General features: G+C 45.5%; 5 protein-coding genes across 9 annotated transcripts in view; 2 read left to right on the forward strand and 3 right to left on the reverse strand.

The window, feature by feature from the left end:
- Positions 1 to 2,702: 2,702 nt before the first annotated feature.
- On the forward strand, positions 2,703 to 3,613 carry LOC6590241. The gene is made up of 2 exons (XM_026986742.1): positions 2,703 to 2,915; positions 3,008 to 3,613. The coding sequence occupies exons 1-2, from the start codon at positions 2,703 to 2,705 to the stop codon at positions 3,611 to 3,613; spliced, it is 819 nt and encodes a 272-aa protein (XP_026842543.1).
- Positions 3,614 to 6,483: 2,870 nt separating this feature from the next.
- Positions 6,484 to 7,774, reverse strand: LOC6590242 (calponin homology domain-containing protein DDB_G0272472). Its single transcript, XM_002016680.2, has one exon. The coding sequence runs from the start codon at positions 7,760 to 7,762 to the stop codon at positions 6,578 to 6,580; it is 1,185 nt and encodes a 394-aa protein (XP_002016716.1). The 5' UTR covers positions 7,763 to 7,774; the 3' UTR covers positions 6,484 to 6,577.
- A 6,163-nt stretch (positions 7,775 to 13,937) lies between these two features.
- LOC6590626 lies at positions 13,938 to 14,391 on the reverse strand. Its single transcript, XM_002016681.2, has 2 exons — positions 14,171 to 14,391; positions 13,938 to 14,106 (listed from the first exon to the last, which is right to left on the reverse strand). Exons 1-2 carry the CDS (start codon positions 14,375 to 14,377, stop codon positions 14,038 to 14,040), a joined length of 276 nt encoding a protein of 91 aa, XP_002016717.1. The 5' UTR covers positions 14,378 to 14,391; the 3' UTR covers positions 13,938 to 14,037.
- Positions 14,392 to 15,328: 937 nt separating this feature from the next.
- On the reverse strand, positions 15,329 to 15,542 carry LOC113565029. The gene is given in 2 exon segments (XM_026984921.1): positions 15,329 to 15,457; positions 15,459 to 15,542. Coding segments are annotated over 2 exon segments (213 nt in total).
- Positions 15,543 to 24,441: 8,899 nt separating this feature from the next.
- Positions 24,442 to 27,771, forward strand: part of LOC6590633 (heterogeneous nuclear ribonucleoprotein L) — a 96,518-nt gene continuing 93,188 nt past the window's right edge. For all 5 annotated transcript variants that reach the window (XM_026985197.1, XM_026985198.1, XM_026985202.1 and 2 more), the window contains exon 1: positions 24,442 to 24,789. In XM_026985197.1, the coding sequence (XP_026840998.1) occupies positions 24,643 to 24,789 (147 nt within the window). In that variant the 5' untranslated portion in view covers positions 24,442 to 24,642. The remainder of the gene's footprint in view (positions 24,790 to 27,771) is intronic.

Raw genomic sequence — 27,771 nt, forward strand, 5'->3', positions numbered from 1 at the left:
CAAGATTGCCAAGAGACCACAAACCATTACAAACCATTTTGCTTGGCTCCAGCAACACACCCCACTTGAAATTATATGCATGCCCAAACCATGTGGGTTTGCACATGCCCAACCCCGCATTGAATGTGTTTTGCATTTGATAATCAAATGAGGAATGGTAGGCTCATCGAATCTAATTGATGTTTAGATAGATAGATAGATAGATAGATGGATAAAACCGTGGAACTGGCCTCATACATAAAGGCTTGCCACAAATTCCGATAGGCAGCTTTAGGTTTGATCAACTTATATATTGGGACTGGGAACAGTTTAAAGTTAGAGCATAATTAATTGCAATAACATTTCATAGACTAGAGAATACATTTAGGAGCATTTATTGAGATGGCCGTTTGTATATGTGTAAATGACAAAAACATGTAAAATACATTAGAAGCAGCATTTAATTCGGATTATCCCTTGGACATTCCTTAAAAGTGTCCAGATTTGCAGCACTTCGGAGTCCTTTTTGTGCCAGCCACTTGCATTTACTTAGTCCCAAACTGTATTCTACCCGGAGGCCTAAGTCCTGGCCATTATTTACGAAAAGGTAACAGCCGAAGGATACACAAGGCATGAGCGTTTCTGCATAAGCCATCTTACGGCACTAAAAGCTACTCAACCATTGCCGTTTTTTGCCAGATTCAAGGAGCTAATTGATGAAAGCTCCAAATGGTCGTGTAGCACGGTACTCTGTTGGGGCGCACTGGAAGCGTCACTCATGGATAGGTAAATAGACATGGCAGCTGTTGGGGAAAATCTTTCAGCATTTCGCAAGCACTCGTCTGCCTCCACTTTTTGGTACAATTAAAGGTGTTGCTAAACGGCAGCCATTTACATATACAAGGGGAAGATTCCAAAACGAGAGAGAAAGGGAAAGTCCTTGGGGCCAGGATGGCTTTCGAAATTAGAATTAATATTTTTCCGCTGAGTCTACACAATTTCAAGTTGGTTGCGCGAAAAATGCACGCTCTGGTCAACAGCCTTGGAACGTGTGGTGGCCGTTGCCTCGGCTGCAGCTGCTTCACTGTACCGTACCTCTGGTGGGGCTCTATGGGTCTGCGTGTTTGGCACCTTTTGGGTGTCTTGATGCTGAGCCAGCGTTATTCCGTGGTGCATCTGTGGCAGCTTCAGCATCAGCTCCAGCTCCAGCTGCAGCAGCACTGATAATAAATTCATGATGAAGAGTAATTTATACACTTCATATGCGGATGCGGCACTCCATCCACTCCACTCCACTCCTTCATCTTCCTTGGCCGTTCTGCTGAGCTTGACAGAGGTGCCGCCCTGCCCTAGAATGAGGTAGTCCGCAGCTCTTGGTGGTCGATCCAGCCATGCATTAAACCTTAAACTATTTGCAGGCCACAATTACCGAAAAACTAATTACAAAGCCTTGCCTCCTTTGAAAAGTTGTTGCCACTCAGAACCATCGCCCGCAGCGGGTCAGAAGCGTCAAAGAAAGCAGCACAGTGGCACAAGTGGCAAGCTGCTGTCCTCTGTCCGCTAGCTGCAATTTAATTTCAAATTAATCTAATTTTTTGCACTTTTTTGTGGCATTCCATCTAATGAGAAATGCTGATTTTGCACTCTGCACGACGTTGCATACAAATGAGAGAGGTCCTGGTCCAAAGTGGTCCGGACATATCGCTTCCCTGGCCCTCTTCGCATAATTAGTGGCTAGGTGCTCTGCCATTGATTGGTTACGCACAGAAATTGGGCGCCCGAAAGTGCTCTGCTAATGACTCAATGGAAACCACTCGTAATTGGAGCAGTGAAGCAAGACTCGAATAAGATTTCCATGGAAATGCGGCTGAAATTTGTGTGTTTATGTTCGGGCCAAAAAGAGAGCTGTAGTGGAAATGGTAAAACGAATTCAAACGCTTTAAAAAATGTTTAAACCTCTTTTAGAAACTTTATCTACCATGCCAAAAACATTTCCACGAAAATATGAGTTTTTAGAGCAGATTTTCCATGACCAAGGGGCGATATAAGCTAAAATCGGATTTTCAGACATTTTTGTTCAACAATTAAAAAGAAAATTGAATAAAAAACTTTTGTATTTAAACTTTTCTGTGCTTTGAGCAGATTGTTCTTACAAAAGGTATTGTTTAGAAATGGAAAGCATAGAAACGTCATGCTGCAAGTGGGAAAAGTGTGGAAAACAAATGCAGCAGATAGTATCTTGGATATTAAAGAACACTTCCCATACTTTTAGCCTTTTACTCAAGTGTCGAACTATTTGCTTGTCGGTCCATACTTACATATGTGTGCACTTGTGATTATATGCAGGTCGTGCGAGTACGAGTTCGGGTATTAGCCGGATTGTTGGTCATTTGGTTAGAGCACATCTTTAGCACCTCAAAGATGAGGTTTGTGTTTGGTCAGAGCAAAGTAAATACTATTGCAGGGTATATTGAAAAGAACCCACGGACACAGAAGACACTTAGTAGTAAAGATTATTCCCATAGGAATATCAAGAACGAGAAGAGAGGAAGTAAGAGAGACAGAACCAGACAAAACCTCTGTAAGTCTTTTAAGTAGAGGTCTCACAGCCATCCGGCAGTCCAGTTGTTGTCGTCCCTTCAAGAAGAGCAGACCGTCTTCCATCAGACTTTCGCACTGCATCAATATAACTGGTTTCTGGTCCATCCATATCGATATTGGATATGTTGCTCGTGCCGCTTGCCCTCATCGCACTGTTCGGCCTGGCCCACACGCTGCCCCTCGATGACGTGGAGTCATCGTCACTGGCCACAATTGAGCAGCCGGATGGCAGCGGGCGGGTGGTCTTCGATCAGCGTCAGACGGGCCAGTACAACATTCACGTGAGCATTAAAGATGTCGCCATCATCGAGGTGGGTCAGAACGATCTGACAGATGTAAGTAGAGGGAGAGGGACCCAGAACCAGTTGGGTCCAATGTGCAGCTAACAAGTTGCAAATGCTAAAAATAGCCTGGATCTCTCTGTTAGGGTGCGTACAACGATGCTGAGGATTACTACTACGATGACAGTGCGTTGACCATCAAACCCATCAAGTTCTCGACTGAGGCCATTGGCAGCAGCAGCACAGCAGCAGCGCCAGCATCACCAGCAGCAGCAGCTGCGACGACATCCACGACAGCGTTGAGCAGCCCCACAGAGACGCCAACCACTACCCTAAAGGAATCCCCGGAGACATCTGAAGCACCATTGAGCAGTCTGAATAGCAGCTCCACCTACAGCTCGGATCTCTTGGCGGATATCGCCGCAAGCAGGATCAGACCCAAGTCTAGGCTCAACAATCTAATGATAATGGAGACGCCAATTGGCGGAGCACCGACGGCCGCACCACACCTGCCACGTCTGCCACAGGCGCCGCATCCCAGATCGAAAGATATTCCCATTATGGCTGCCGCTGCAGCAGTCACCCGGCCCCCGCTGCCGCAAGGCATTGAGTACACCCCCCCGCAAGGTCACAACTCGCCCATCTTCAAAGTGAAAGTTCAACGATCCGCAATGCCGGCAACCAAGAAGCCCGCCCGCTGTCGCTCACATCAGTCACGGAATGCCCAGGGCAAATGTGCCGACTCGATCTAGTAAGCCATTGACACTGAATCTCTGCTAAGCAGCTTACAGCATCCTCTGATTCTTTCCCCATTTCTTGTTTGTTCCCTTCCATGCGACAGCCGTAGACTCTACAGCATGCTGATGGGCCTGAACATCCCGGGTCTAGTGGGGACACCACCTCACGCTGCCGAGGCCTCATAATGCGTCCGGCCGGAATCGGTTTTCACATCACCATATCAATGTAGTTTAGAGTGTCATACATAGACTCTAAGTGCCTCTAAAATGTATCTGCTTGAGCTCATGCTTGAAGTAAAAGGACTGAAACGTACTATCATAGGGTAACAGAGACTTCTTATTGTAATGGAAGAGCTGTCAGTCCAGACTGACTATGGTGATTCATAATAATCTTCTACAAAAAGAGCCTAAAGAAGATTACTTAGCAAAAAGTGGGATTATTTTCGTTACCTATACGAAATGCCAATGACAAAACAGAAACCTCTCAGAATCGAGAAAGCAAAAAATCATCTTTAATAGGAAAAAATCATAGAAAAGAAAAAATAACTATCTGCCCATGATGTTGACATACCTCTCATGGTCTGATAGAATTGTGTATGAAAAGAGATCTGATATGAGTTCTTCTTTAAAATATATTTTCATATCTGGATAGCTCCCTTCAAATGGGTTCTGTCAAAAAGGTATTTTTAATATTCAATAGCCACGGCTGAATAAATTATCATAAATTGACTTTGAATTCGCTTTTCCATCCTATTGATTTCCCTTTCACATTAAAACACTTTCGATGTTGTCTGTCAAAGTGAATTTATATAGTATCTCAATTTATAAAAACCTTTTTTCCATGTATCCTTATTAAATGCAATTAATATTTTTACCCTGTATTTTTTCCATTCGTGTTTTTTAATGGCAGCTGGCGAATGACAAATACTGCCTCTGTAGATTGGATTGGAATTTAAAATGAATTTGCTTTCGATTTTCCTTGGCAAAAAGGAAAGCATTGCTGGGTGCACTCTACTTTCCATTCATATCAATTTGGGTTTGTAATTTCCGACTGCGCTTAAATGGCAATTGGCAACGACTGCAAGTGCAGGTGCAGCTGCAACTGCACTGCAACTGCCTCTCAATGGCAATATTACTATATATTCCTATGTGGGGATGGGGATACATATGTGTGTATCTGTGCATCTATGGATGTGGTTGGGGCATCTGTTGCGTGGGTGCTGCAATCTCGAACAGAGAGCTGTGCTCATGCCCGGCTATAATTAAATTAATTGCTTAATTTTAAGTTAATTTGCCACATGTGGCATGATGTCCTTGTGAGTGCAGACAATGCCCTCACACGGTCATGCGCAGCACCTGCTCTGCATCTCTCGGATTGCCCATAAACATAAACTTGGCTTATTCCCATAGCAACCGCATTCAGGGCTTACATCGAATTTCAGCTGAATGCAAACGAATTTCGGTAGATGGAATTCTGGTGTGTGGTGGCTCGCCCACCAGCACGAGTATCGTACCTGATTTTGAGAATGTATCTGCACTTTCAGTTAATATAAGTCTTTTATTGATTAGGCACAAACTTCTGCTCTGGGATATGCTGAACAATCTAAGGACAAGTTTGTGTAATTGACAACAGCTGTTCGTGTTCATTCAAGCCTTTCATCTTCTGCTGCTCCAGCATCCTTTTGGGCCAAGTATCTCTGGCTCTTTTGGGCCAAGTTACCCTCACTAATTACCTACATTAGAAAACCTGCACAGACTCGGCGCACACTCAATTAGCAAAAGTAAAGTGCACTTTGCATGCAGGCGGAGGAGTCCTGGACAGAACCGAAACAATTCCACAACTTTGTCGTTGTTCTTGCTCCCATTCCCACTCTCCGTCGCACTCCCCTTCTCAGTCGCTTCCGTTTCCGTTGCGCATTATTTATGCCACCCTTTGACCTCTCGCCTTGAGAAGTGTGCGTCGGGGAGCGCTTAAAATGCCATCTTTTGTCAAATTAAAGCCAAACGAAATAAGCCACCCGACAGTCGGGCCTGTGGTGGGGTGGTGCAGTGCGGACTCCCAAAAACACACAAACAGAGCACTGGCCATTCACCCAAAAACGGAACTTCAACAGACACCCAGCTGGAGAGTCAGCAGAAGCAGCAGGGGAAGGAAAGTATTGCGGCCGGGAGTAGGATTGGATGTTCGACTATAAGCCGGTCGCCATCTTGCAGTTATTCGCAAGCATGGCGGCAGACCCAGAACACAGACAGCAAACCCAAACACCATCCCAAATGGCGCAACAATTGCAGTTTATTTATTACATAACTGGAGGCGTTTATGCGTCGAAAAGCGTGCAGCAAGAGGAGGCACCACCGACTGCACAGACTACACACTCCGCCAGTCTGTGCGCCAGTCCAGCATAATAATTACACTCGCTATCAGCGCCGACATTTCGCAATGAAAAACTGCATTGGCAAACTAGCCCGCAACCTGTTGTTGTTCTCCCAGGACCCCGGCTGAGTGCCAGAACCTGGACCTGGCCCAGCACTCCGAACACAGATCCTTACTATGCAAAGCCATTAAACGCAAGTGTCGCACGGTTTATTCATGGCTGGAGAATGAAGATGAAGCGGCAAGCGGGCTGCCAGTGACAGGAAAGACATGAGACGAACCGGAAACCAAAGCAAAGCAGCTAGTAGATAGCAGATTGTAACAGGCAAACGGTGTAGCAAATTCTCGACTTTGTATTACGCAAATTTTAGTTCGAGCCAAAGTCTCTTGATTGAATGGCTAATAAACTTACTCAGCTTGGTAAATCTTAAGTATTTCATTTCATTCCTATCTGTTATCTCAGAAGACATCAAAATTGAAGCCTAACGAAGATACATCAAAGGGTGCTTGCAACTGCGTTTATTCTCTGGTGCCATGTAACAATTGTGTTTAGTTTTTAAAATATAAATTTGATAACAATTTAATGGGGAATTGGGAATAAGGAATCATTCTTGATTGGACAATCGTCTCGGAGCCACCTTTTGGACGTTTTTCTGAGCGACATCCTTTTCAATGATCTTCTCCCTAGAGACTTTCTTCCCAGGCAACTTCTTAGGGAGCACCGCCTTAGAGGCATTTTTCCCCGTGACTTTCTTCTGATTCCACTTATCCTCAGGAACATTCTTCTCAGGTAACTTAGCGTCCTTGTCCCCAGTAGCCATCTTCTTTGGACCCTTCTGCCCAGGAGGTTTCTCTTCAGGCTCCTTCTCCTCAGGGAACTGCTTTTCAGCGACCTTCTCCTTAGATACTTTCTTCTCAGGTAACATTCCCTTAGCGTTCTTATCCTTATTTTCGAACTTATTCACATGCTTCTCCTCCCCAGGCCCCATCTCTTCAGGGTCTTTGGAACACGAGTCAGTGTCCTCTTCAGTCTCATCTTCAGGATCCTTCATCTCAGACTCCTTTTCCTCAGACTTCTTTTTATTACGCTCCTTTCCCTCAGGCTCCTTTTCAGCCTCCACTCCAGACTGATCATGTCCGATAAACTTCTCAAACTCCTCAAAGTCCTCATAAATGTCCTCTTCAGAGTCGACTTCACGTTCGGAAGACTCCGCAGACTCCTTCGCTTTAGGATCCTTCTCCTCAAGCTCCATCTGGCGCTTCTTGGTCATTTCGCGCTTGTGCCAATCCTTCACATACTGATTGTTGACTGTAGCAATGCCCTTTAAGTAGGTCACGTAATCAATGTCGCTGTCCAGCGCCAGGATTTCCCCGTAAAGATGACTCATCTTGAGATTGAATCGCATCAGGGCCGTCGGCACATCGTACTCGTTCACCTCGGTCTCGTCGAAGAACTTAACCAGGACCTGTTTCTTCATGGTCACGTAGACGAAAGTGGCATCTGGCTCCTTGAGCTGGCGCTGCAGCTCCAGCATATCCTCCTTGACCTGAGTCAGAGCTGTCGTCTTCACCTGCAGCTGGTCTCTCAAGAGATTGATGACATCCTGGCACTGCTTGGCCTCGTTCTTAAGGCGATCAGCCAGCTTTTTGATGTCGCCATCGAAATTCAAGGGATCGGCCATGTAGTCTGCGATATTGTTGATGCGCTTCACATTGGGGAGGGCCAGGGATTCGGTTCTGTTCTTGGCACTGATCAGATCTGAAAATTCCACCAAACTAGAGGTTGCCATTATGGAAATACTCAATTTTATGCTTGTATCGAACTGAACAGTAGCTAAACAGATGTGGGGGAATACTGATAGAGCAATACTGCCATACTCTGATCTCAGTGAGTGCTTTGTTCTGAGGGAGAAACTTCCGAATCAAGGGAAATTTGTGTACTATCAGAAAACGTCACTTTTTTAACTGCCTCCACTCCTCGCCGATAGTCCTTCCTCTACGGCAATAATTTATTCTACGTATTTCCTGTCTAAGATCCGAGACGTTTACTCTCATCTTCCCCAACTCACTTCGCTCTAGCCAAATGAATTTGAATTAATGTTTACCCCCTTGAATTTGCAACATTTTAGAGGCTTTATTGGCTGCTTGCAACGATTCGCTTTCATCTGATTTGCTCACTTTATTTTTGGGATTTTGCTCTCCATACCATTCGGTTTTTTGGAGCGCTTTTCCCAATTTGATATGCACTAAAAGTCAATTTATTCAGTTGACTTAATTTGATTTCAACCTTCAAATCATTGAGTTCTCTTTTTATTTGTATATATTTGTACTCTGTCAGATCTGAGGGAAACTGCCTTTTCCTGCTCCGCTTGTACCAAAATGGTTGGGCAATGGGATTTATTACGAAATGAGTTGAAAATCCTATATTCCAGGAAATTGATCACCAATTTCTGCTCTCTGATTGTACGACTTAAGCCCAAATGCAGCCTAATTTTGGATCCGTCGCAGGCACAGAAACCCAAAACCATCTACATCCGATGCGAGGAGGAGAATTCAGCGACCGCAGTGGAGCCTCAGCTCCGGCATTGTTATCCAGGATTCAATTTCGATACCCAATATGCTCCACATAAGCGAGAGCGAGCAAGGCTCTATGTCGAGTCGGACGGTAATCGTACGTGTGGAAAAGACGACGGCACTGATTGCTGCATAAATGATTGAGCATGTGCGGCTGTGTGTCTGTCTGTGAATAAAAGTGTGTGTGGGTGGGTGTGCAGTGGAGTGCCTCTGCCAGTGGCAGAGCAATGGAACGAGACTTGCCACAGCCGATTCCCAGTTGCTATCAGCATTCCTCCATGCAACAGGGTTCACATCACTCGCCTGTGTGTGTGTGTGTGAGAGAGAGTGTGGAGTGAAAGAAAAGCCGTTGCATTCATATGAAAATTGATGGAAATGCCAAAATATTTAAATCTAATTTTGTGGCAGCCAGAGGCTTACAGCTCCATTCAGCTTTGATTTTCGTCCAGTTCTGCCACTCGATGTGTAACTCGATTTGTGAAAGGAATTTAAATATTTTCACGGAGAAAACAATAAATTTTCCCACGAAAAATCACTGTTATAAGCTGATGGAAAAACGCACAAAAGCTAGAGAGAAAGAGAATGAAACGGAATTCGAATGGAAAAGTCCTAAGGGCAAGTGAAAAAGCAAAATAATTAAATTCATTTACTTTTCATTGGGGCCTCGTTTTGAACTCGATCAAGTTTTGTTCTTTAAATGTTTTATATTCTGGATATTTTCTGCTCAATTGGTTTGTAGTTTTCGGAAGATCTTTTCTGCCTTTTGAAGTTCTGCAAATAATAATTTTGCTGAATAATGAGAATATATTTGATGGAAAAACGAGCATTATTTCTGCTATAGTATAAGATTTGAATGGTTTTGTTGAGCCATTATTAATGTGTAATGGGTGCATTGCACCATTTGCCTCGTTCTGGATTGTTTTTCTGTGTTCTTATACTGTGCCACTTAAATGGGACTCAAAATAGAATTTAAATACCAGAAAATTGTCTGCCCAACGCCTATTTGCACTCTTCCAGACCCACTGCTTCCAACCCGTCCGTCCGTCCCGTACGAGGGACATAACCAATTCCAACGTCATTCATTCGCATTTGCTATTTCCGTTTTTCCTGGCCGTGTTGCTGTGTTGGCATTTCATTTAGTGCACAACTTCACATTTGCCTCAGCCGTTGTCTTTCCCATTTCCCACTTTCCACTTCTCTCTATCTCTCTATCTCTCTCTCTCTCTCTGTCTCCATTTTTCCCCGCTCCGTCAGTGCAATTGCCATTTCCGCTTCCTGAAATTTGCCATTCGTTACACACAGAAGAGCACAACAATACACGGACACACCAGGAGTAGAAAGAGCGAATCAGACACTGAACTGAAACCGAAACTCAAACAGGAGCAGGAGCTGGGGCAGGGGCAGGAGCAGAAGCTGGAGGCAGAAACAGAGGAGAGGCCGTTTCCCGCCTGCACCGACATTTTCATTTCCATGCTTGGGCGCATCGCAGCGAATCAATTATTCATCATCATCGATTAAGTAACAGGGGCTTTCGCCCTTCGAAGAACCATTCCCCCAGTCTCTGGCCCAGTCCCAGGCACACTCCCAGGCCCAGGCCCATTCGTGGTCCTGTCACACTTTTATTGTTATGATTTCTGCCGTCGGTAATGGGCACACTTGAAGGACTCCTCCGGCCAGGAGCCACAGCAGAGACAATAAGAGGACCTGCTGGCTGGCGGGGTTGCTCCATTTCGCGCGAATACCCAGTACCTCTATAGAGCAAGGTATATTGGGGTATAATAATTAAAGCAGAGGTCCCAAAGTTATATTTTTTAATTTTTGCATTCGTTTCTTACGTTTTACTCTATCTGTGAAATTGGTACAAAATTCCATCTCATACCGATACGATGAATCGCATGGAATCAGAACAAGAATGAAGAGAGCCTGCTATCTGCATCTGGAGAGGTATCCCACAACCGATACCCTCGTTCTGGCTGAAGTGTCGGTTTTTATGTGATTTTAATGAGAACCGCTGGGTCCTGGGCCGAAACTAAAAGCTGAGATTCATATACCCATATCCGGGCATGTCGATGGGAATGTAACTACGAATGAATGTTCATGTGTGTGTGTGTGTGTTTGTGTTTGTGGCATATGGGTGAGAGTCATATATCTGCTGAAACATAACAATACTCGTACATCGTACATCGCGAGGGGAGATAATGTTGGGGGGGGATAGAAGAGAGGGAGAGAGACTGAACGCATGTGCCGGTGCCCCATATCATTCGGCTGTGCCCCGGCTCCATGTGCTTATTTTCGCCATTATCCATTAAACATTTATGAAAATTGCTTTTGCTGCAGTTTTATTCACTTTCCCGTTTCTTCACTTTGCATGCGGCGTGTGGGGAATCCCAATCCTCCCACTTTTGGGACGGACCCGGCATCGAAACGGACGGCATTCAGCAGAAAGTGGGGATGGTAAGATGGCAGGAGCAGGCGCAGGAGCAGGAGCAGCGGGCCAGTAAAACAATAAAGCTTAAGATTTCAATTTCCTTAGAGCTTAAAGCTGACTCTTGGCTTGTGCTCGCTCGCCCCCTTTGGTCTTTTCCTTTTCACATAAATCTTGCGAAGACATGTGCCTAGATGATAATCCAACATTATGAAAAACGCTAGCTGCAATAAATATGCGCATCAATGGCGCCACTTTTAATAGCCGCATGTTCAACGAGCTGCAAGTCTTTCCATAATGAAATACGGCTCACTCGATGCTGATGCCTCTCTCCCCACGCAGGCGGAGGGAGTCTCAGGGGAAGTGGATAAGAGTTAGCTGGAGAGGCAGTTTCTCCCAAGGCTCTATGCCTCTAGGCTAAGCTGCCAAAAACTATCCATAAATCTAAAATAAACGCAATCGCTTTATAATCAAACAAACGGACGAATAGTTTCCCCGACGGTCCACTTTTGACGCCCTTTGACAACCCCTGGTGGCACATCCGCCTCCTGAATGCTTAACTAATCAACCGCCTTGGCACTTGCCACTTGACAAGCCACCCACCTTCGAAGTGATTACGTTGCTGGCACACGTTTCAGCTATCTAAATTTCAATTAGAGTTTAAACCACCCAACGGAACGAACTGAGTTGAGTGAAGCGCCCAAGGGCTGGTGAAGCTTGCCCGTGGCAGGAACAGGTAAGCGTTGCTCCTCTACCTCGAAGAAGGCGCCTCATTAGTTGCATGTTCATGTGCGGCAACATTTTTCATGTGCTTAAATCACTCGGAGATTGCAGCACTGAAAGGAAGTGGGCGTGTGGCTGGGAAGTCTCCCACTATTACTCATCCCCCCCCCCCCCCCCCCCCCCACTCCCAAGGAAGAAAAAAACCGCCCGTTGGAGTCCTTCATATATTTACAATATACATTTTTCTGCATTTTTTTGGGTGGGTTCCTTGGGAAACGACGCATCATAAATTTGTTGGGCGGGATTTCGGTTTTCTCTGCGAGGGTTTCTTCTCTGAGTAACGATACTTAATAAACCCGCATCATTTTCCCATTTCGTACTCGCACTTCATGCGATGCTTTCCCTTCTGCCACCGCCACCGCCACCTCCACTGCCACTTCCACATCCTCTTCCTGTTGTTGCTGTTGCCACCAAATTACCTGTCATTTCGAAATTATGATACCAAGGAATCGCTGCTGGCTACAACTGAGGGGGGCTGCGGTCTCCTCCTTTCTGCTTTCCGGATCTTGGGAACAATTTTTATGTTTATGGCTAAGAGCGTCTCCTAATTTTATTTTGTCACCGCTGCCACATACTCGTATCTCAAACTAATGCCAGCGCCGCAGAACAGAATGTAAAACCTTATGCGCACTTTCCGATTGTAATCTGTGAGCGGAAAACGACGAGGGGGGGGGGGGGGGGGGGGGGGAGTACCCAGCCTCTGTGGGGAATCCTCCTTCTCAAGGCTGAATCCTGTCATCAGGCCAGGCATCCCACATGCATGCGGTTTTTTTCATTCCATATAACTTGACAGCCACATCATTTCCCGTCGAATTGGACATTATAGGGAAGACGCCAGAGTAAACATGCCTCTGGCATTGCGAGGGACGAAGGACTATTATGGGATTTACTTCTTGTCCGAAAGCCGACAGATGATGTTTTGATTTGTGTGGAGCGAGAGAGATGACCTGGAAACCTGGGAGGACACATGAGCACAGATTACCGAATACAAATCGAAAATTTACTAAATATACATCCACACATACATATACATACATACTTATTGTAGGTGTGCATTCGGAAAAACATATTCCATTAAGTTGACACAAAATTGTCTAATTATAGAAGTATATATAGAAGAGAAGCAGCTCCACAGGCGGCTGAGGGGAAATCAAAAGGTAAAGAGTGGAATTCTCGAACATTTCATGTATGAAAATGTACAACTTTTATTGATTCTTATTCTAGAATCTAGATCATCGGTCGGCACGCACACACGCATATATCTTACAGAGGGCGATAATGAGTCTACAGACAGCTCAACCGCGAACTAATACAAATCCTCGATGAACTACAACAACTACAAACACAGCAGTCGGAGTCCAAGGCATCAGTAGAACACAGAAGGCCATGCCTAGAGGCAATCGGACAGTTGAACATACATTATGCCTTTGGATAAGCTCGAAGTCCAGCAACTTTCAGACTGATCCTTTCATAGAACACAGCCTGGAGCTTCTACACTAGGTGGGTGTATCCAAAGAGCAGTTGGAGAGAATTTTTGAGTCATTCAAATGGCAGGATCCAAGGGTACAGGAACCACCTGTGACATTGTGTGGAGTATCCTGATTTGGCATGGCATCATGTCCGGCGAACTTCGCCCACCGCACCTCTACAAGATAATCCTCTAAATTTAAATTAAGATAAATTACTTCATATTACGATAAGAGCTAACTGTTCGTTGGTCAGATGACAAGGGGAGACCAGTTCCCATAGAGGCGGCACGGAACCATTTGATGGGATTCAGCTGTGCCCACAGAGACAATATGCCTGAAAATTGCAAGCAGCGAATGCCTAATGACCGACCAGGGAAAGATACAGATGTTCAAGTAATGAAAACAAGATTGCATTGCTATCTGGACATGGCTGTGTGTGTCAGAAATAATAATTATATTTGTTCAGATTTATACGTATTTGAATTTCGAATTTTAATGTTGATGTGACACACTTTTGGGGCAAGGCTTGCTCGTGTTTTTACAGCCTTTAGTATAAAATTGGGGAATTTAATGACACATAAACTTGTCCCCGAAATGTTTCAGAATTTGATTTACATATTTCTAAAATTCAAAAGCACATCAAGTGGGTCAAGCATGCTGACAGACTGAAAGACTGACAAACGGAGAGAAGTGTTGATATTGCAAACTTGTTAATTAGCCAAAAAAAATAAATGTTTATTCACGATTAATCTACGCTAACTTATGAGATACTCGTACATGTACACAAATACTAGTAAAAAACCAAGGGACCCCTTCACTTCACGGAGCTGCTGAAGTTTTTCTCATTACTCAGGCAATTATTGCAAATGGTGCAGAAGATTTGCTGTGAAACGGAAACCGATTTGGTTACAGAATCATCAGCGATTCGATAGGGATATGGTACTTACTGGAAGAGAGGAGCGAGTGCCGCCGCCAGCCTGCGAGGAGCCGGTGCCCTCGAAGGTGCGCAGCCAGGACTTGATCACATTCGTGGGCGGTGTCTGGTAAATGCTGAACTGTTTCTTGAACAGCCTCTGGGCGGCGCTGATGGAGTCGTTGCTCTTGTAGTAGGCGCGTATGATGAACGCCCGGTGCACACCCGTCCACTGGTCCATTTCGACTGCAAATGCAACTGCAACTGCAACAACGCCATCCGGCGCCATCTGCTCTCCATCTGCTGCTGTGCATGCCATGTGTCGTTTGCCGCTGACCACAAAACTGCGGCTGGCACCACTTCCGGCTCATGGTTGACATAAAAAACGCTCTCTCTCTCTCTTATTAATATAAACAGAAGTCTAAAAAGAATCCATATATATTCATAATTATATGCGGGCAGGCAGATCTAATTGGTCGTGTAGTGCGACGGAGGCTCGGGCATACATACATACATACATACATAGGTGCATCGGCGTGCAGCTAAAATTATCCACGACACGGATGACGCGGCGTATGAGCAATTTGAAATTCTTGTTTGCTTGTCGCCAATAGTTTGTGGGCGGCACCGCCTATTTAAGTTTCAAGTGCGAATTGTTTTAACGTTCAGTGCCTCCTGCCTTTGCCTTCTGCACCACTGCCTTTGTATATCAATCAATCAATCAATCAATCAGGCGAGAGCATCATCATTATGCTTCATCAGCGTCGCAAAGCCCAGTCATCAAGAAAGGGCGTGACTGGGGGAGGGCCTGGAATCCGGGAAGTGCAAACCCAAAATCCACTTCAACTCATTTAAACTTTTTCGCTACATGTTGAATCCCCTTTGCGATTCGGCAAGTGAGTAAGCAGTTGGCAATGCCAAAGTCTTTAAGCCATTTCGTTGTCTCCATTGCCGTCTCTCTGGATACACTACCAACCAAGGGTCGTTGGCTTTCAGACAGGAATTAAATTCGGAAACTCTACATTAAATTCTATTTGTATTTTCACAAACTGGAACCCAATCAATGCCATATGAAGGGACATATTTTATACGTTATTTTTTCCCCCGATTTCTATTTATTCAGAGAGTGTATACAAGTTTTTCCATTTGGAAAATGTTCGTATTTTTTTCGCTCTCTTTTGCCGATTTTGTTTTAGAGATTTTTTTCGAGTCTCCATTTTGCTGGACCATCGAGCACGTAACTGCAATACAATGCACGGCCATCGAATAGATAGATACAGATACATTTATGTAGTATCCGTTGCTGTTGTTGTTCTTGTTGGTGTTGCTGTTGCTGTCGCTGTCGCTGTTGCAGCAAAGTTAGCAAATGTTGCTGTCGCTTTGCCATTTACACAGGGAGCTGCCATCTAGTCGAGGGCAGGCAGGACCAGGAAGGCAGCCGGCCAACCAGCCATCTATCCATCCATCGCACGTCCAGCCAAACCCAACTCTACTTGAGTGTTTCTGTGTTTGTGTACAAGCATCTGTATGGAGTGTGGATCTGTGTATCTGTGTGTGCGTGTGTGTTTGTATGGAGGGGCATCGTTCGTTTCTTTTTGCTGTCTCTGCTTGTCTTTTTGACACCTTCATTTGCTTCGAACTGTCAGCTCCATTCAGGTGGTGGGGGACTAGGGCTGCAGTGATTTTATTTGCTTTCGTAACTTTTTTATCCACCTCTGCCGCCTATAGTTTGTACGTGTGTGCGACTGGGTGTGCTTTTTTTTTTGCTTAAAATTCTTTGTTTAAGAAAAATCGTTTTTTTTTTTTCGCAAACAAGAATTTATCAAAGGAAATTAAATGTAGGTAAAAAATTAACCATATTATTCGTAAATTACCAAAAGAATATCCCTTGATCCCTTTTTGCATTTACCAGGATCCGCTTCCATACATACTCGTACATAGTTTCCGTTTTCTTTTGTCCTGTTGACCCTCCACCCCTTTAAGCCCGCTTCTCTGGCCTGCCAAGATATTGTAGAAAAATGCCCGGAAAAGAAATCTGGCCAACAAAAAAGCAACAACAATGCCAAGACAAATGATCCAATGACTGTCTCACTGCACTTTGGCCCACATCAACGGGCCGCAGCCCCAGAAACGGGAGAAAACCTAAAAGAAAAACGTATCAGGCCAAGGCACATGGCCCGAAGCTGTCTCAATATTCGGTAAGCGAGCAGTTTTTTTGTTGTATGTAAAGTTGGGGCTGGATTGGGGGTGGATTCGGGACGGGAGCCAACCTCTAACACTTTTTGCCGATGCTGATGCTGACGATGATGACAAAGGGCAGCGAATGGGGCAAGCTCTGAACTAGGTCAAGACTTTGTTGCTTATCTTTTTCGGTAAGTTTTGGTGGAGAGCGGAAAAGTGGACTCCCACACATATTTTGGAGCATTCTTCAGCTGGGGAAATTAGCAGGGAACTCATATTAAATTTTGCATCGCAAATACTGCGAAGAAGGTCAGGCCGATGGAGGCAGGGCAGGGAGCAGGGCAGTGGGTTGCACACGCCACTCAAGCCGGACGCTTTCATAAGCGATTCACTTTCCGGCAGGGCCGCAGATAAACACACTCACACACAGATACACAGATACACATGCAGAGGGTGAAATTCAAGGAGTCGGCATGGCTGTAAATCTGTGCTAAACAGGATGGGAGGCTCCGGCAGCTGCAGCACAGCGCAGCACAGCATAGCGCAACGGAAGCGGATGTGGATGCGGATGAGATTGAGGATGCAGCATGAGGGAGGAGGAGAAGGAGGAGGCAGCTGCTAAGACAGCAGCGTGGCACGCGCGGATGCTAGGCGTTGATAGCGGCAGCTTATCAGCTTCGTTAGAGCCAAGACCAAGAACCAAGGGCCAGGAGCTGCTACCGCCAGCATCCTGCCGGGGGACACATTGCGTGTGCGGGCATTAAAGGAGCATTACATTAAAGTGGCGGAGTGGAGGGGAGTGGAGTGGAGTGGATTGGCTTGCAGCTCGGAAGTCAAGTGAAAGTTGGTGGCAAGGACGCAGCCACTTACTTAGCTCCCTCTTAAGTAGGGTTACCTCACTTTCAAAGCGGATTCTTTAAAGCGTAAGTCGGGGATATCAGCCATTCAATAAGGATTCATGGGCGAGTGAGACTGCAAAAATACCTATACATGTATAGTTTTCAACAGAAACTAGCTTCAATAATCAGCTTTAAATCTAAGTCTAAGTCTCTAAGTCATTCAGAACAAAATTCGATAATATTCTTAGGGTATAATGGTCCTGAGCCGAGAAAGGCATAATTTTTAAAAAACAAAAAAAGTAAACATTTTCTATAAGGTTGAGGTGGCAGAGCTCGAAGTTGAGGTCCATAAGGCTGCATCAGCTGAAGGTCTTTCTCCACATTCCACAGCATAAAGGCCTCGTCCGGCAGTGACGTTGCTGGGTGCCCCATTCGACTCTTGCGCTGAGAGTACCGGTTCTCCTTAGTCACAAACAGCAGAACTTTGATCATTTGCATGGTCTCCTCATGGCTCAGCCCTGTGTCGCGATCCACATTGTGGTGAAATTCAGACGGCGGCGTTGTCCTACCTGGGTCAAATATTTGCTAATGACGATATTCCCGGCCTTCCACAACCACAACCTTCCAACTTTGAACTTTAATGCCCTTTCCTCCTTCCTCTCTTTTCATCTCTTCATCTCTCTTACTCTTGAATTTTGCCTGCTACATTGCAACTACACAGTGATGTAGTTGTAGTTGTAGATGTAGTTGCCATTAATAAAACAAAAAAATTCAATTAAATTACAATCTTATTAGTTTATATTTTTAGATTTAGTTCGCCTATTTTGATTGGCGAATCCAGGGATACAAATTTGTATGTTCCGCCAAAAAGTATGCACCATATAACGTCGTTTCAGAATTTCGTATCATGCTTTTTGGCTTTAATTTGGATGTAGAATTGATGTAAAAATCACGTAGATATACAATTTGTTGGCTGTAAGCAAGGTTCTTGTTCGCTGTTAGCACGTCCAAGAAAGGAATATTGCGGATAACGGTTTGTTATAATATATATATAAATCCCCTGTCCAAAAGCTGCAGCTGTTGCACTGGTTTTTCACTGCTCACCGTTTAATATCCCGAGATGGGCGTTAATTTCGTTCCAAATGAATTCAACTGATTGCCTTTCCTTTCCAGCGGAGCTGGCTTGTTCTTGTGGCACGACAGAATAGAAAACATGTCCCTTTTCTTTGATGCTGGATCTGTTTTCTGTCTATTGCCTCCTGGGGCCTGGATGGACTTTTCCTAATTCATGAAGTTTAACTTTTTTGAACGTTTTCTGTATATTTTGAAAATACCAATAAGTACATATGTATCCATTAGATACGTGTACAGAAATGTACATACATTAAGCTGTTTAATCTGGTGGGGGCTCCTCAATTGCCAGGCTTAACATTCCAGGCATATAGAGATTACTATAGAGCTTTCTGGGGTATGCGGCAACAAGTGAGGGAGGTGGGCGGTGGTGTGGCAGCATCGACAAGTTGAGACCGACGCCAACTTGTGCACACATACGCACATGCATCCCGGCCATATGGCCATATCCATATTTTATGGTTCAAACATTGCCCAGGAGTTGGGCCCAAGGTCCTCGGGGCTTAAACTGCAGTAGGTGCCGTCCCGATTATGCAACTTTCCCCCACCCCCAAGGATCTGCGCACACACACGCACACACATACATAGATTAAATAGTTTATGCTGTTTGCATGGCAGCTTGTTGCCGCTGTTAACCTGCTCTTTGACATTAAGCGAAACGCCCCGGACATGGACACGGTCCAGACCACGTAGTGGACATTGCCAAAGAGCGCTGTGTGTAAGGGGGCGGGGTGCTCCAGGTCCCACTATTTGTTTGTCCTTGTACGGTCCTTAATGTTCGGTCTCCAGAATCAAATTGGCCTTCCAGCGGCTTTTGTTTAACATCTACTATTTTTATTTTTACTTATTTTCCTACTTCGTAATTAGATAATTGTAACATTTGTAATTGGATAAATGCATTCGTTTATATGCTTTCAAACTTAATCATGTTTATTTTTCTTCATCGCAATTCTCAAAGTGTTTTTCTCCTATCCTCTTTCGTCTTCCTTCAATATTCTTCTTTAACAATTCTCTTTCTTCATCTTTCTTGTTGTTTAATACTTATTAATTTAACTTTCACATAACACAAAAGGCTGAAAAGGAATTTAGGTTGATCAATAGCAAAAGAATATTAATAATAGTGCATACATACATATGTATATAAAGATGAAAGATGAAAAGATGAAATGCAAATATTTTATAATTTAACCACCAACGAGACGAATAAGTCAGCAAACGGAATAATCAAAACAAACACCGTAAGAATCGGTGCGAGTGCTTTGCTGCTTGCATCGTTCTCTCTCTCCACACTCTCTTTCGCTTAAACGTCGCGCTACTGCATACTCTAACTTGCAGAGGATAGTATAACGGCTTCGAAGCTCGTGGTGTGTCTCCAATTGATTTTATTTTTTCTTTCTTGGGCTTTAACCAGATACTCGACAAAGGCCTTTTCGAAGATCGGTTTTTGTTTTTTTTTATTTGGTAATTTTTGGTAGAGTATTGATGCCGTGTTAAATTGTTGATTTGGTCGTTTCACAAATCATTTCGCATTTTCTTTCACAGTTCTTTTCTTGTTACAGTTAATTTTCCCTTCTTCTGTTTTTGGTCCGGCTGTGATCTTGTTTTCTGGTTTTCTTTATTTTAACTTTTAAACCAAAATTCACTAAACTCCCGAGATTGAACTAGCAAAATTCTGCTGCCATGGCCTTGCCTTCGCTCTGATTTCTTTCTGCTTTGTCTCCAGATGTTCTCGCCTTTTCCTTCTCCAAACGTTCAGCTCCGTTCGTTGACCCCGCTCTCCCGCTCCTGAGAATCAAAGAATGAGTCGGGAAGCCTAGCCGCTTTCCTAGGGTTTTCCTGCCGCTGAGTAAAATCTGATCTGTTATTTAAGGAAAGATTATGTCCGAATTTTCTTCGCAGAAAGAAATTCCTTGTTTTTCTCACCTCTCCACTAAACCCGTAATTTTTCCGTCTTGTGAACCAAAGAAAAGTGATCCAAAAACTATTCAGGAATAAATTCTTGAAATTCTTTTACTACAAATAATGCTGGGAGTTTTTTTTAAATATCCACGGATGCTTTTAATACTTCGCGATTAAATTTCCTTAATTACCAACGTAATGTGTTTAAATCTCCCGCCCAATCGATAATCAAAATCTAAATTAGAAGAAAATGAGTATCGGGTATAATTACAAACCAAAACTGTTTCTTGTTTTTCTGAAGCCCATGCGCGCTACAGATCGTAACATTGCCTAAAGCGTAAGCGACACTTTCGTTGGGTGTACGCCAGGGTGAGTGACAGTGAGAGAAAGTGAGCGCAGCAGAAAGTGAACTCTCTTCAGTCAGTCCGGCTCTCTTAAATGACAGTGCGGAAAATTCTCTTCCCGCGCAATTTTTAATCCGAAGGTAAAATTTAACTATTTTAGTAATACGCCAGAAAACTAATATTATCAAGAGCTAGACGGACAACAAATTTTAGAGCGATAAGCCTTTCACAAATCTACCGGATCTTCCCAGATTTTCTAAACAAGGCATGATTATTTCGCAGTTTGATAACCCTTGAACCACTGTGCGCTGTTCAGCGTCGAATTTGAATTTTTCGTTCTCATTACAACATCAAGAGAGACGTAAAGAGAGAGGAGAGTGAGAGAGGGAGAGCTAGAGAGCGGGAGATGTACTTCAATATTCATTTTGAAGAGACATAGAATACATCGCCAGAGCGTAACAACGCTGCTACACTCTCTTTTCCACTATCTTGCTCTCCCTCTCTCACGCTACGATGTTGCTGCTTTATTTCCCTCTCTCTCGCTTTGCGTGAGTATCAGTGTATCTGTAGCCTGTATCAGTGTGTGGTGCGCGTATCTGTAAAGAGCGCATATTACAAGCGCACTTGCTGCTACTTTTTCGCTGTTTCTTCTGCTGCGGGCAGCGCACTCTCGAAACTCACTCTGTGGCGCTCGGTTTAACGGTTAATTTGCTCCCCAGAAGCAGAAATCAGCGAACGAACGGTCGTCACCGAAGAAAAGCGTACTGAAAAGCATCGCTGTGCCGCCTCCCATTCTCCCCCCGCATTGTAAGCGCTACGAGACAGTGTGTTATTGTGTGCCAGTGAGTGTTGGTGTGTTGTGCAGTTTGCATACACACAGATACGGATTTAAATTAAATACTTTGGCTTAATTAAATACTTCCGCGGCATCCATCGTCGTTGCTGTGTCGCTGTCGGCGTTGTCTACGGTTATCGATTCTCGTTGTCCCGCTCGCACGCACGCACGTTGGTTCTGTTCTTGTTTGTTGTGTCTCGCCACAGTCGTCGTCGCCGTCGAAGTCCCAGCGTCGCTGTCGCTGTCGCTGTCGCCGTCGCGTTTTGTTAGTGTGTTTGTGTATGTGTGGAAAAGGGCCGCCGCGGCAGAGAAAGCAACAAAAGAAGGAGACTGTGGAAAATAGTAAATAAACCAGGTGCCGCCGCTTTAGGACAGGTGCAAAGAGCATATCACAACAGCCAGCAAAGGTAATGCCAAACAGGAAAAGCAGTTGGGGCTGCATAACGGTGAAAGTGATTTTTCGCAATGAGTGAAAGAGTGTGCTGTGTGTGTGTCTGTGTGAACAGTTTTTCCCCCATTTGCTTTGGCCTCGCCATTCGCGCTGGGCGAAGAAGCAACAACAAATGTTGAATAAGAAGAAGCAGCAGCAGAACTGGTAGCCGGAAGATTTTTCTGCGAGTTGCCACCCACGAAACAACGCCACAAAAAGGGCCAGAAGTTACTCTTCTCGCGGCGGCGCATTGATTGGGCTCTCTCCCTCTCTCTTCTTTCTCACTGTGGCACGCAGAAAGGTAGCAGAAACAGGCGCGTGGCAGCAGAAAAAGTAGTAGATTGCAGTTTTCGAGTTTGGAAATGCAGCCACGCGTTGCGTTGCGTTGCTTCCTCTCCTTCGCTCTGTGCTAGTGATGGCCTGTCTCTCCGTGCTCTCTGACCACCTTGCAACCCCTAAAGCCTGAACGCTCTCTCGCTGCGTTCCATACCTGTGAGTGTGCGCCGTCTCTGTCTGACGCTGTCGCTGCCGCTGGCCTCGTGTGTCCCCGCGCGATGCTCGTCTCGTGTCGTGGCTGTGTTTGACTCTCAGGCTTCATTCTTGCATTCGACTGACAACAGAGCAAGGTTCTCTAACGGTACAAATTTCCACTCTGTTCGTCCGTTCGTACGTTCGTAGTTCTGTTTCTCTGCCGTGTGTCCGTGTGCGTACGTGCGTGTGTGAGTGGTGTTTTGGCACTTTGCGAAATACTTATCGAATATTTTGCAGTGTAGGAAAAGCGTACTGCAGGCCCACTGGCAACTCTGCCACCCCACCAAACCCCACGTCTCTTCGGCAACCCAGCAGAACTGTCAAAAGCAGAAAACAGAACGGCACAGAACCCCATTCGCACGTCCGAACACTGAGAGTGCAGTTTCTTAAATTTTTGCGGTTCCCTTTTATTCAACAATGTGAAATTATCCAAATTTTAACTCGAAAGACAACAATAAAAACCCAAGTGAAATCCAAATTAAAATTTGAGAAATTGAACTGAAAATCACGGCCACAGACGTTGCATCGAAAATTTACTGTTGTTGCCGACGCGCCACCATTTTGTAAGCGAAATGCGAAAAGAGAGGAGAAAGCAGCAGCAGTGTGGAAATGGATGTGGAAAATGAAAATGAACAGAAAGGAAAACAATCAGTCCGTTGCCGTCGCACAAAAACAAAAAAGGAAAAGCGCCCGTCAGAAAGTTCACCGCTGCTGCTGCCGCCGCCGCCGCTGCCGCTGCCGCCGCGTTCCACCGCCCATCGTTCCCATCGTTCGGCTGTTGCCTGTTCCCGGTTTTTCGTGTGTTCCATTAATGAAAAATCCACCCCGGCGCGGATCCAGAGCGCGCCCCCACAAACAAAACAAAGTCGGCAGCAGAAGCAGCGGCGGCCCCGTCCGTCCGTCCGTCCGTTCGTCTGTCGCCCTTTGCCCTCTGTCTGCTGTGCGTGTGTGCTTTTCTAGATGTGCGTTTGTGTGTGCGGACGGGACGGGTCGGAGCATTTTCCATTTTCCATAAGGGTTGCACATCACACACAGGCGGCCGAAAAACTTTTCAAGTTTACTTTTATGCGATTTCCACAGTCGTTCTGTTCTGCTGTTTTACTCTTCATTTCCCCCCTCCTCCCACTCGCTTTTTACAAGTCACTCTGACGTTTCGGCCATTTTTCCCTTTTGTTCCTTCAATGCCTTAATTTTCGCTTTTCATTTTCCTTCTGCTCTCTGCTCTGTTTCTGTTTCTCTTTTGCCTTTCTTCGTTTTTGTTATTTGCCGGCGCTTTTCTGCTCCTGGTTTTTTTTGACAACTTTTCGAGGGTTGTTCGATGGTTTTGGGAGGCTCCTAGTTGGATTTCCTTGTTGATTAATGCGTTCCGATTGAGTTCCAATTATAACGGGAATTTCTTTCCGTTCGTTCCTTGTGGATAGATGAGAAAATATGATTTTTTTGCTACTTTTCTTTTAAATTGGTTCTGGTTGGAACATATTTCCAATTGAATAGTTTTCTTCATTTAGCAGCTCTCCCAATACTAGATCTCATTAGGGCTCTCTTTGAAGTACGAATATGAATGGAAAATAATTGCAATTTAAATGATTTTCACAATTTTGAAGCGGGGAAACGTGCTCAAGTGGAGCACACGGTGGCGAAATGACACATAAATTTAAGAGATGATAATATAAATATTCCCCTCCTTTGATCCGTTTCTAATAAAGGCTTTCCCTTTCTCTCTCTCTCTCTTTCTCTATCTCTTTTTGTATCCGTTTTGCAGCTGGTTCCACAATCACAGAGAAACCACATGAAAACGGAAAATTTATCACGCAAATCAAAAGTGCAATAAAATTTGAAAGTGTTTTACACTGCGCTACAGGAAGCTGAATCGAGGCTGAGAATAAACAAACAAGCAAGAGAGCTACACTACCAACAGGAACAACAACATTAGCAACATTTAAAACAAACAAACTAACAAACAAACAAGAAACATTAACAGAAATTACACCAACACCAAATAACAACAGCTACAACAACAACAACAACAACAACAACAACAACAATCGCGCGCGTTTCACGAGCGTTTGTCCGACACAAAAAATACAAAGAAAAGAAATAAAGTCTCAGGTCTCACGTGGAGGCAGAGACAGAGCTTTGAAGAGAAGAAGAAGAAGAAGAGGTCGCGTAGTCGCCAGATCGTTCCGATCTATTGTATAACCCCCCCTTTTATCGCACGCGGAGTCGAGGCTTAGGCCCCAAAAAATCGCCAAAATTCTACACCAACAAGCTTTAATCAGCCCCGAGATTTCGCTCCAGTTCGCAACGGCGACCACAATGCCCTACAACGGCGCCAGCAACGGAAGCGGAGGAGCCGGCGGCGGCGGAGGGGCCACCATAGTCGTCAGCGAGGGGCCCCAAAACAAAAAGATCCGCACCGGTGTCCAACAGCCCGGCGAGAATGATGTGCACATGCATGCTAGGGTGAGTACCTCCAGAATCTATGTACCTACATTCCACAATTCTCTGGGCCAGATCTGTCTCCATAAAGCTCAATGTCCTTGTCGGGTGGGTGGATAGCAGCACGGGGTGGATGGGGAGATCCACTCTTGCCACCCTTATCAGACACAAACAATAGTATTCCCGGCACTCATCCATTCAATCGGCTCTCACCACCTTTTTCCTGCCCGCCTGTACCTTCGGTGGCCGCTGGGCGGCTGGACTAGCTGATAATTCCCGCTACGGGGTGGTAGTTCCCCGATAAAGTTTTCCCTTTTTTTTTTGGGGGTTGAAGTTCCCAAATGCATGGAGCTCTCTCTCTCTCTAATGGCAGCTTGCATTGCTTTTATCCGAAATATAGCGCAGAGACCGTCTCTAACATTTCATAGTGCTGATAACATTTCGTGGGATAGAAATAAAGCAGCAATTGGAATATTCTTGGAAACACCTTTTTGTATCATTTCCAATAAAGAAAAAAGCGAGCATTGATATGGTTGGAATTATGAAGAAATCTTCAAGCATACCATTTGGATACCATTTGGCACCACTTCCAGGAAGAATCAATAGAGAGAATCATTCTTTAGAATTAGATGGGTATGTTTTCAGGAAATTGAATTCATTCTTGCCTGTAAATTCGTTTCTATAATGGAAACGAAACTTAAACTTAAACTTAAATTGAAACATCCTGTGGCTTTTACAATTGGCTTGCAGCATTCTGTGGCCGCCGGCGACAGCTGTAATTTTCCACGGCCCAAGCCCAAGCCCAAGCCCAAGCCCAAGCCCAAGCCGAAGCCCAAGCTCTCTGTTGGCACTGGCACCCACGACGCCTGGAGCAGCAACAGAGACGAGGCAGCACAGAAACAGCCGCGGCAGTGTGGCAATTGTTGCTGCTGGGGCTGGTTGGAGGGTTGGAAAAATCGATTTCCACCATTGCCACCGGCTGTCTGCTGCTCGCCGGCCCCTTATCTGCTCGAGCCGATAAAAATAACATTGGGTCCTATGCACAGAGTCCAGCCAGAGTCGACAAATAAAAACCGAAAACATGATAAAACATGGCCCAAGAAGGCGGGCTCGCGCCCGTGTTCGATAGTGTATTAATTCCTGTGGGGCAAGGCCTGGAGGCAGCCCCGGCATGGATATTACTTCATTTCGGTTGCCAGTTGTGGCATGGAAAGATGGCTGGGTGGCACGTGCATGAAAGGAGCACGCTCTTGCGGCCGCGCAAAGTATGCAACAATTTTTCCCGTCCCTTAACTAATGGCATTGCCTGTGTGTGTGTGTTTGTGTGCTGGTGTGTTGGTGGATGCCTCATTTCTCATTTGGCATTTGAGCTGTTGCTTCCGCTTGATGTTGCTGCTGCTCCTGCTGCTGATGTTGCTCCTCCTCGTTGTCGTTGTCGTCGCCCACACTTGACTTGACAGCGCAATTAGCACATGAAGCAGCATCTTCTCGTCATTTCAAGCGTTTGGGTCGTCACCGTCACCGTCACCGTCACCGTCGCCTGTCTGTCGCTCTCTGCTCTGCAGGCCCTTTGCCGGACTGCCTGGCATCTGCCACTTGGCATCGTTTACGCTCTCCTGCCTAGACGTGCCACTGCCACTGCACTGCATACCTGTAGGCGCCCCAGCGCGGACAGGAGCGAGCGAGCATCGCCGTTGCCGTTGCCGTTGCCGTTGCGTACGTGCCTTAAACGTCACTTCCTACGTGCCCAAAGGGCAGCGGGCAAAGAAGGAGCGAAGCAGCCATGTGATTAAGTGCACTCGTAGGCGGATGCGCTGAATCCCATGGACTAAAGAGAGAGAGAGAGAGAGAGAGAGAGAGGGGCAGGTTAAACGATTTAGTTCTTGCCCTTTTTGCTAATGCCGCTTGAACCAGAGATCAGACATTGCGGCCCCCTTCAGGGGTGCTGCCGTGTGTCGCCTAGGCCTGACCTACTAATGGTGGCACGCGAACGAACCGAAAGGGAAATCCAATAGCAAATGGGAGAGAACGAGCACTTGAGCCCGGAAATGCCACACAGACTCAGGTCTCGGGAGGAACAAGTTCTTCGTACTTAAATGCGTTAAAAAAAAGAAGTTTTCAGGATTCGAAAGATCTTGGATTTAAGAGCTTCAAGCAGGCGAGCATCTGGCAATTCCTTCCGGGCATACGGTCAAATCAAATGTAAAGTGCACGTCCCCTGATTGAATCTTCATCATTCCATGCGGGTCAGCAGCATGTCTGCCTTTTGCACTTTGCCACTGCCACTGCCACTGCCACTGGCATTTCCATTGATGCATTCTGAAATACGTTGGGATGCGGCAACGTCACTCACTCACTCCACTGTCGCCGATGTGTCTGGGAGCATGACGCATGCCACTCCACTCCACTCGCAAAATTCTGCATCCAGACTGGAGGCCATAAATAGAAGGGGCACACACTCCTCCTGCCGCCGGACAAGGGGCAGCCACCCACCACTGGATTGGCAGCTGGAGTAGGAGTAGGAGTAGGAGTAGGAGTAGGAGTGATGCAAAAAGTCAGAAGGTATTTTTTGGTGGTGCGTCTGGAGGCCAACCAAACAATCCACACATCCGTCCCTTTGGGGTGCCCACCCATCCCCGTTTCGTTGCTGATGCAACAGTCAAAATGCATTTGCCAGAATCTGTCTGTCTCTGGGCCTGCGGCCTCTGGGCATCGGCTGTTAATTGAATGCATCACTCCGGGCAACACGGGGGCTGTGCAGCAACTGGAGATGCACTCGACTCGACTCCACTCCACTCCACTCCACTCCACGGGGGTTGCAAGTTGCAAGTTCTCTTTAATCATGCTTTGTTTTTACCTTTTGGCTAGCTTGCAACGCTGGCTTTTTTACTAGAAATAATTGATTTTCATTGTCTCTGGTCCGCGAATGTCCGCGTGTATGGAGGGGTGGGCTAGGTGGCTGAAAGGGTTGTTTGTGCATCTGTCCAGCCGTCCATCCTTGGGGGT

This window comes from Drosophila persimilis, unplaced genomic scaffold (assembly GCF_003286085.1).
Source record: "Drosophila persimilis strain 14011-0111.01,24,50 unplaced genomic scaffold, DperRS2 tig00000002-arrow-pilon, whole genome shotgun sequence".
NCBI lineage: Eukaryota > Metazoa > Arthropoda > Insecta > Diptera > Drosophilidae > Drosophila > Drosophila persimilis.

Excerpts from the sequence above, each read along its gene's own strand:
- LOC6590241 (XM_026986742.1), top strand. The coding sequence starts at position 2,703 with ATGTTGCTCGTGCCGCTTGCCCTCATCGCACTGTTCGGCCTGGCCCAC. Across the intron at positions 2,916-3,007 it reads GTCAGAACGATCTGACAGAT|GGTGCGTACAACGATGCTGA; the intron begins GTAAGTAGAGGG and ends TCTCTCTGTTAG.
- LOC6590626 (XM_002016681.2), bottom strand. The coding sequence starts at position 14,377 with ATGGACCAGTGGACGGGTGTGCACCGGGCGTTCATCATACGCGCCTAC. Across the intron at positions 14,107-14,170 it reads GCACTCGCTCCTCTCTTCCA|CAAATCTTCTGCACCATTTG; the intron begins GTAAGTACCATA and ends TCCGTTTCACAG.
- LOC6590242 (XM_002016680.2), bottom strand. The coding sequence starts at position 7,762 with ATGGCAACCTCTAGTTTGGTGGAATTTTCAGATCTGATCAGTGCCAAG.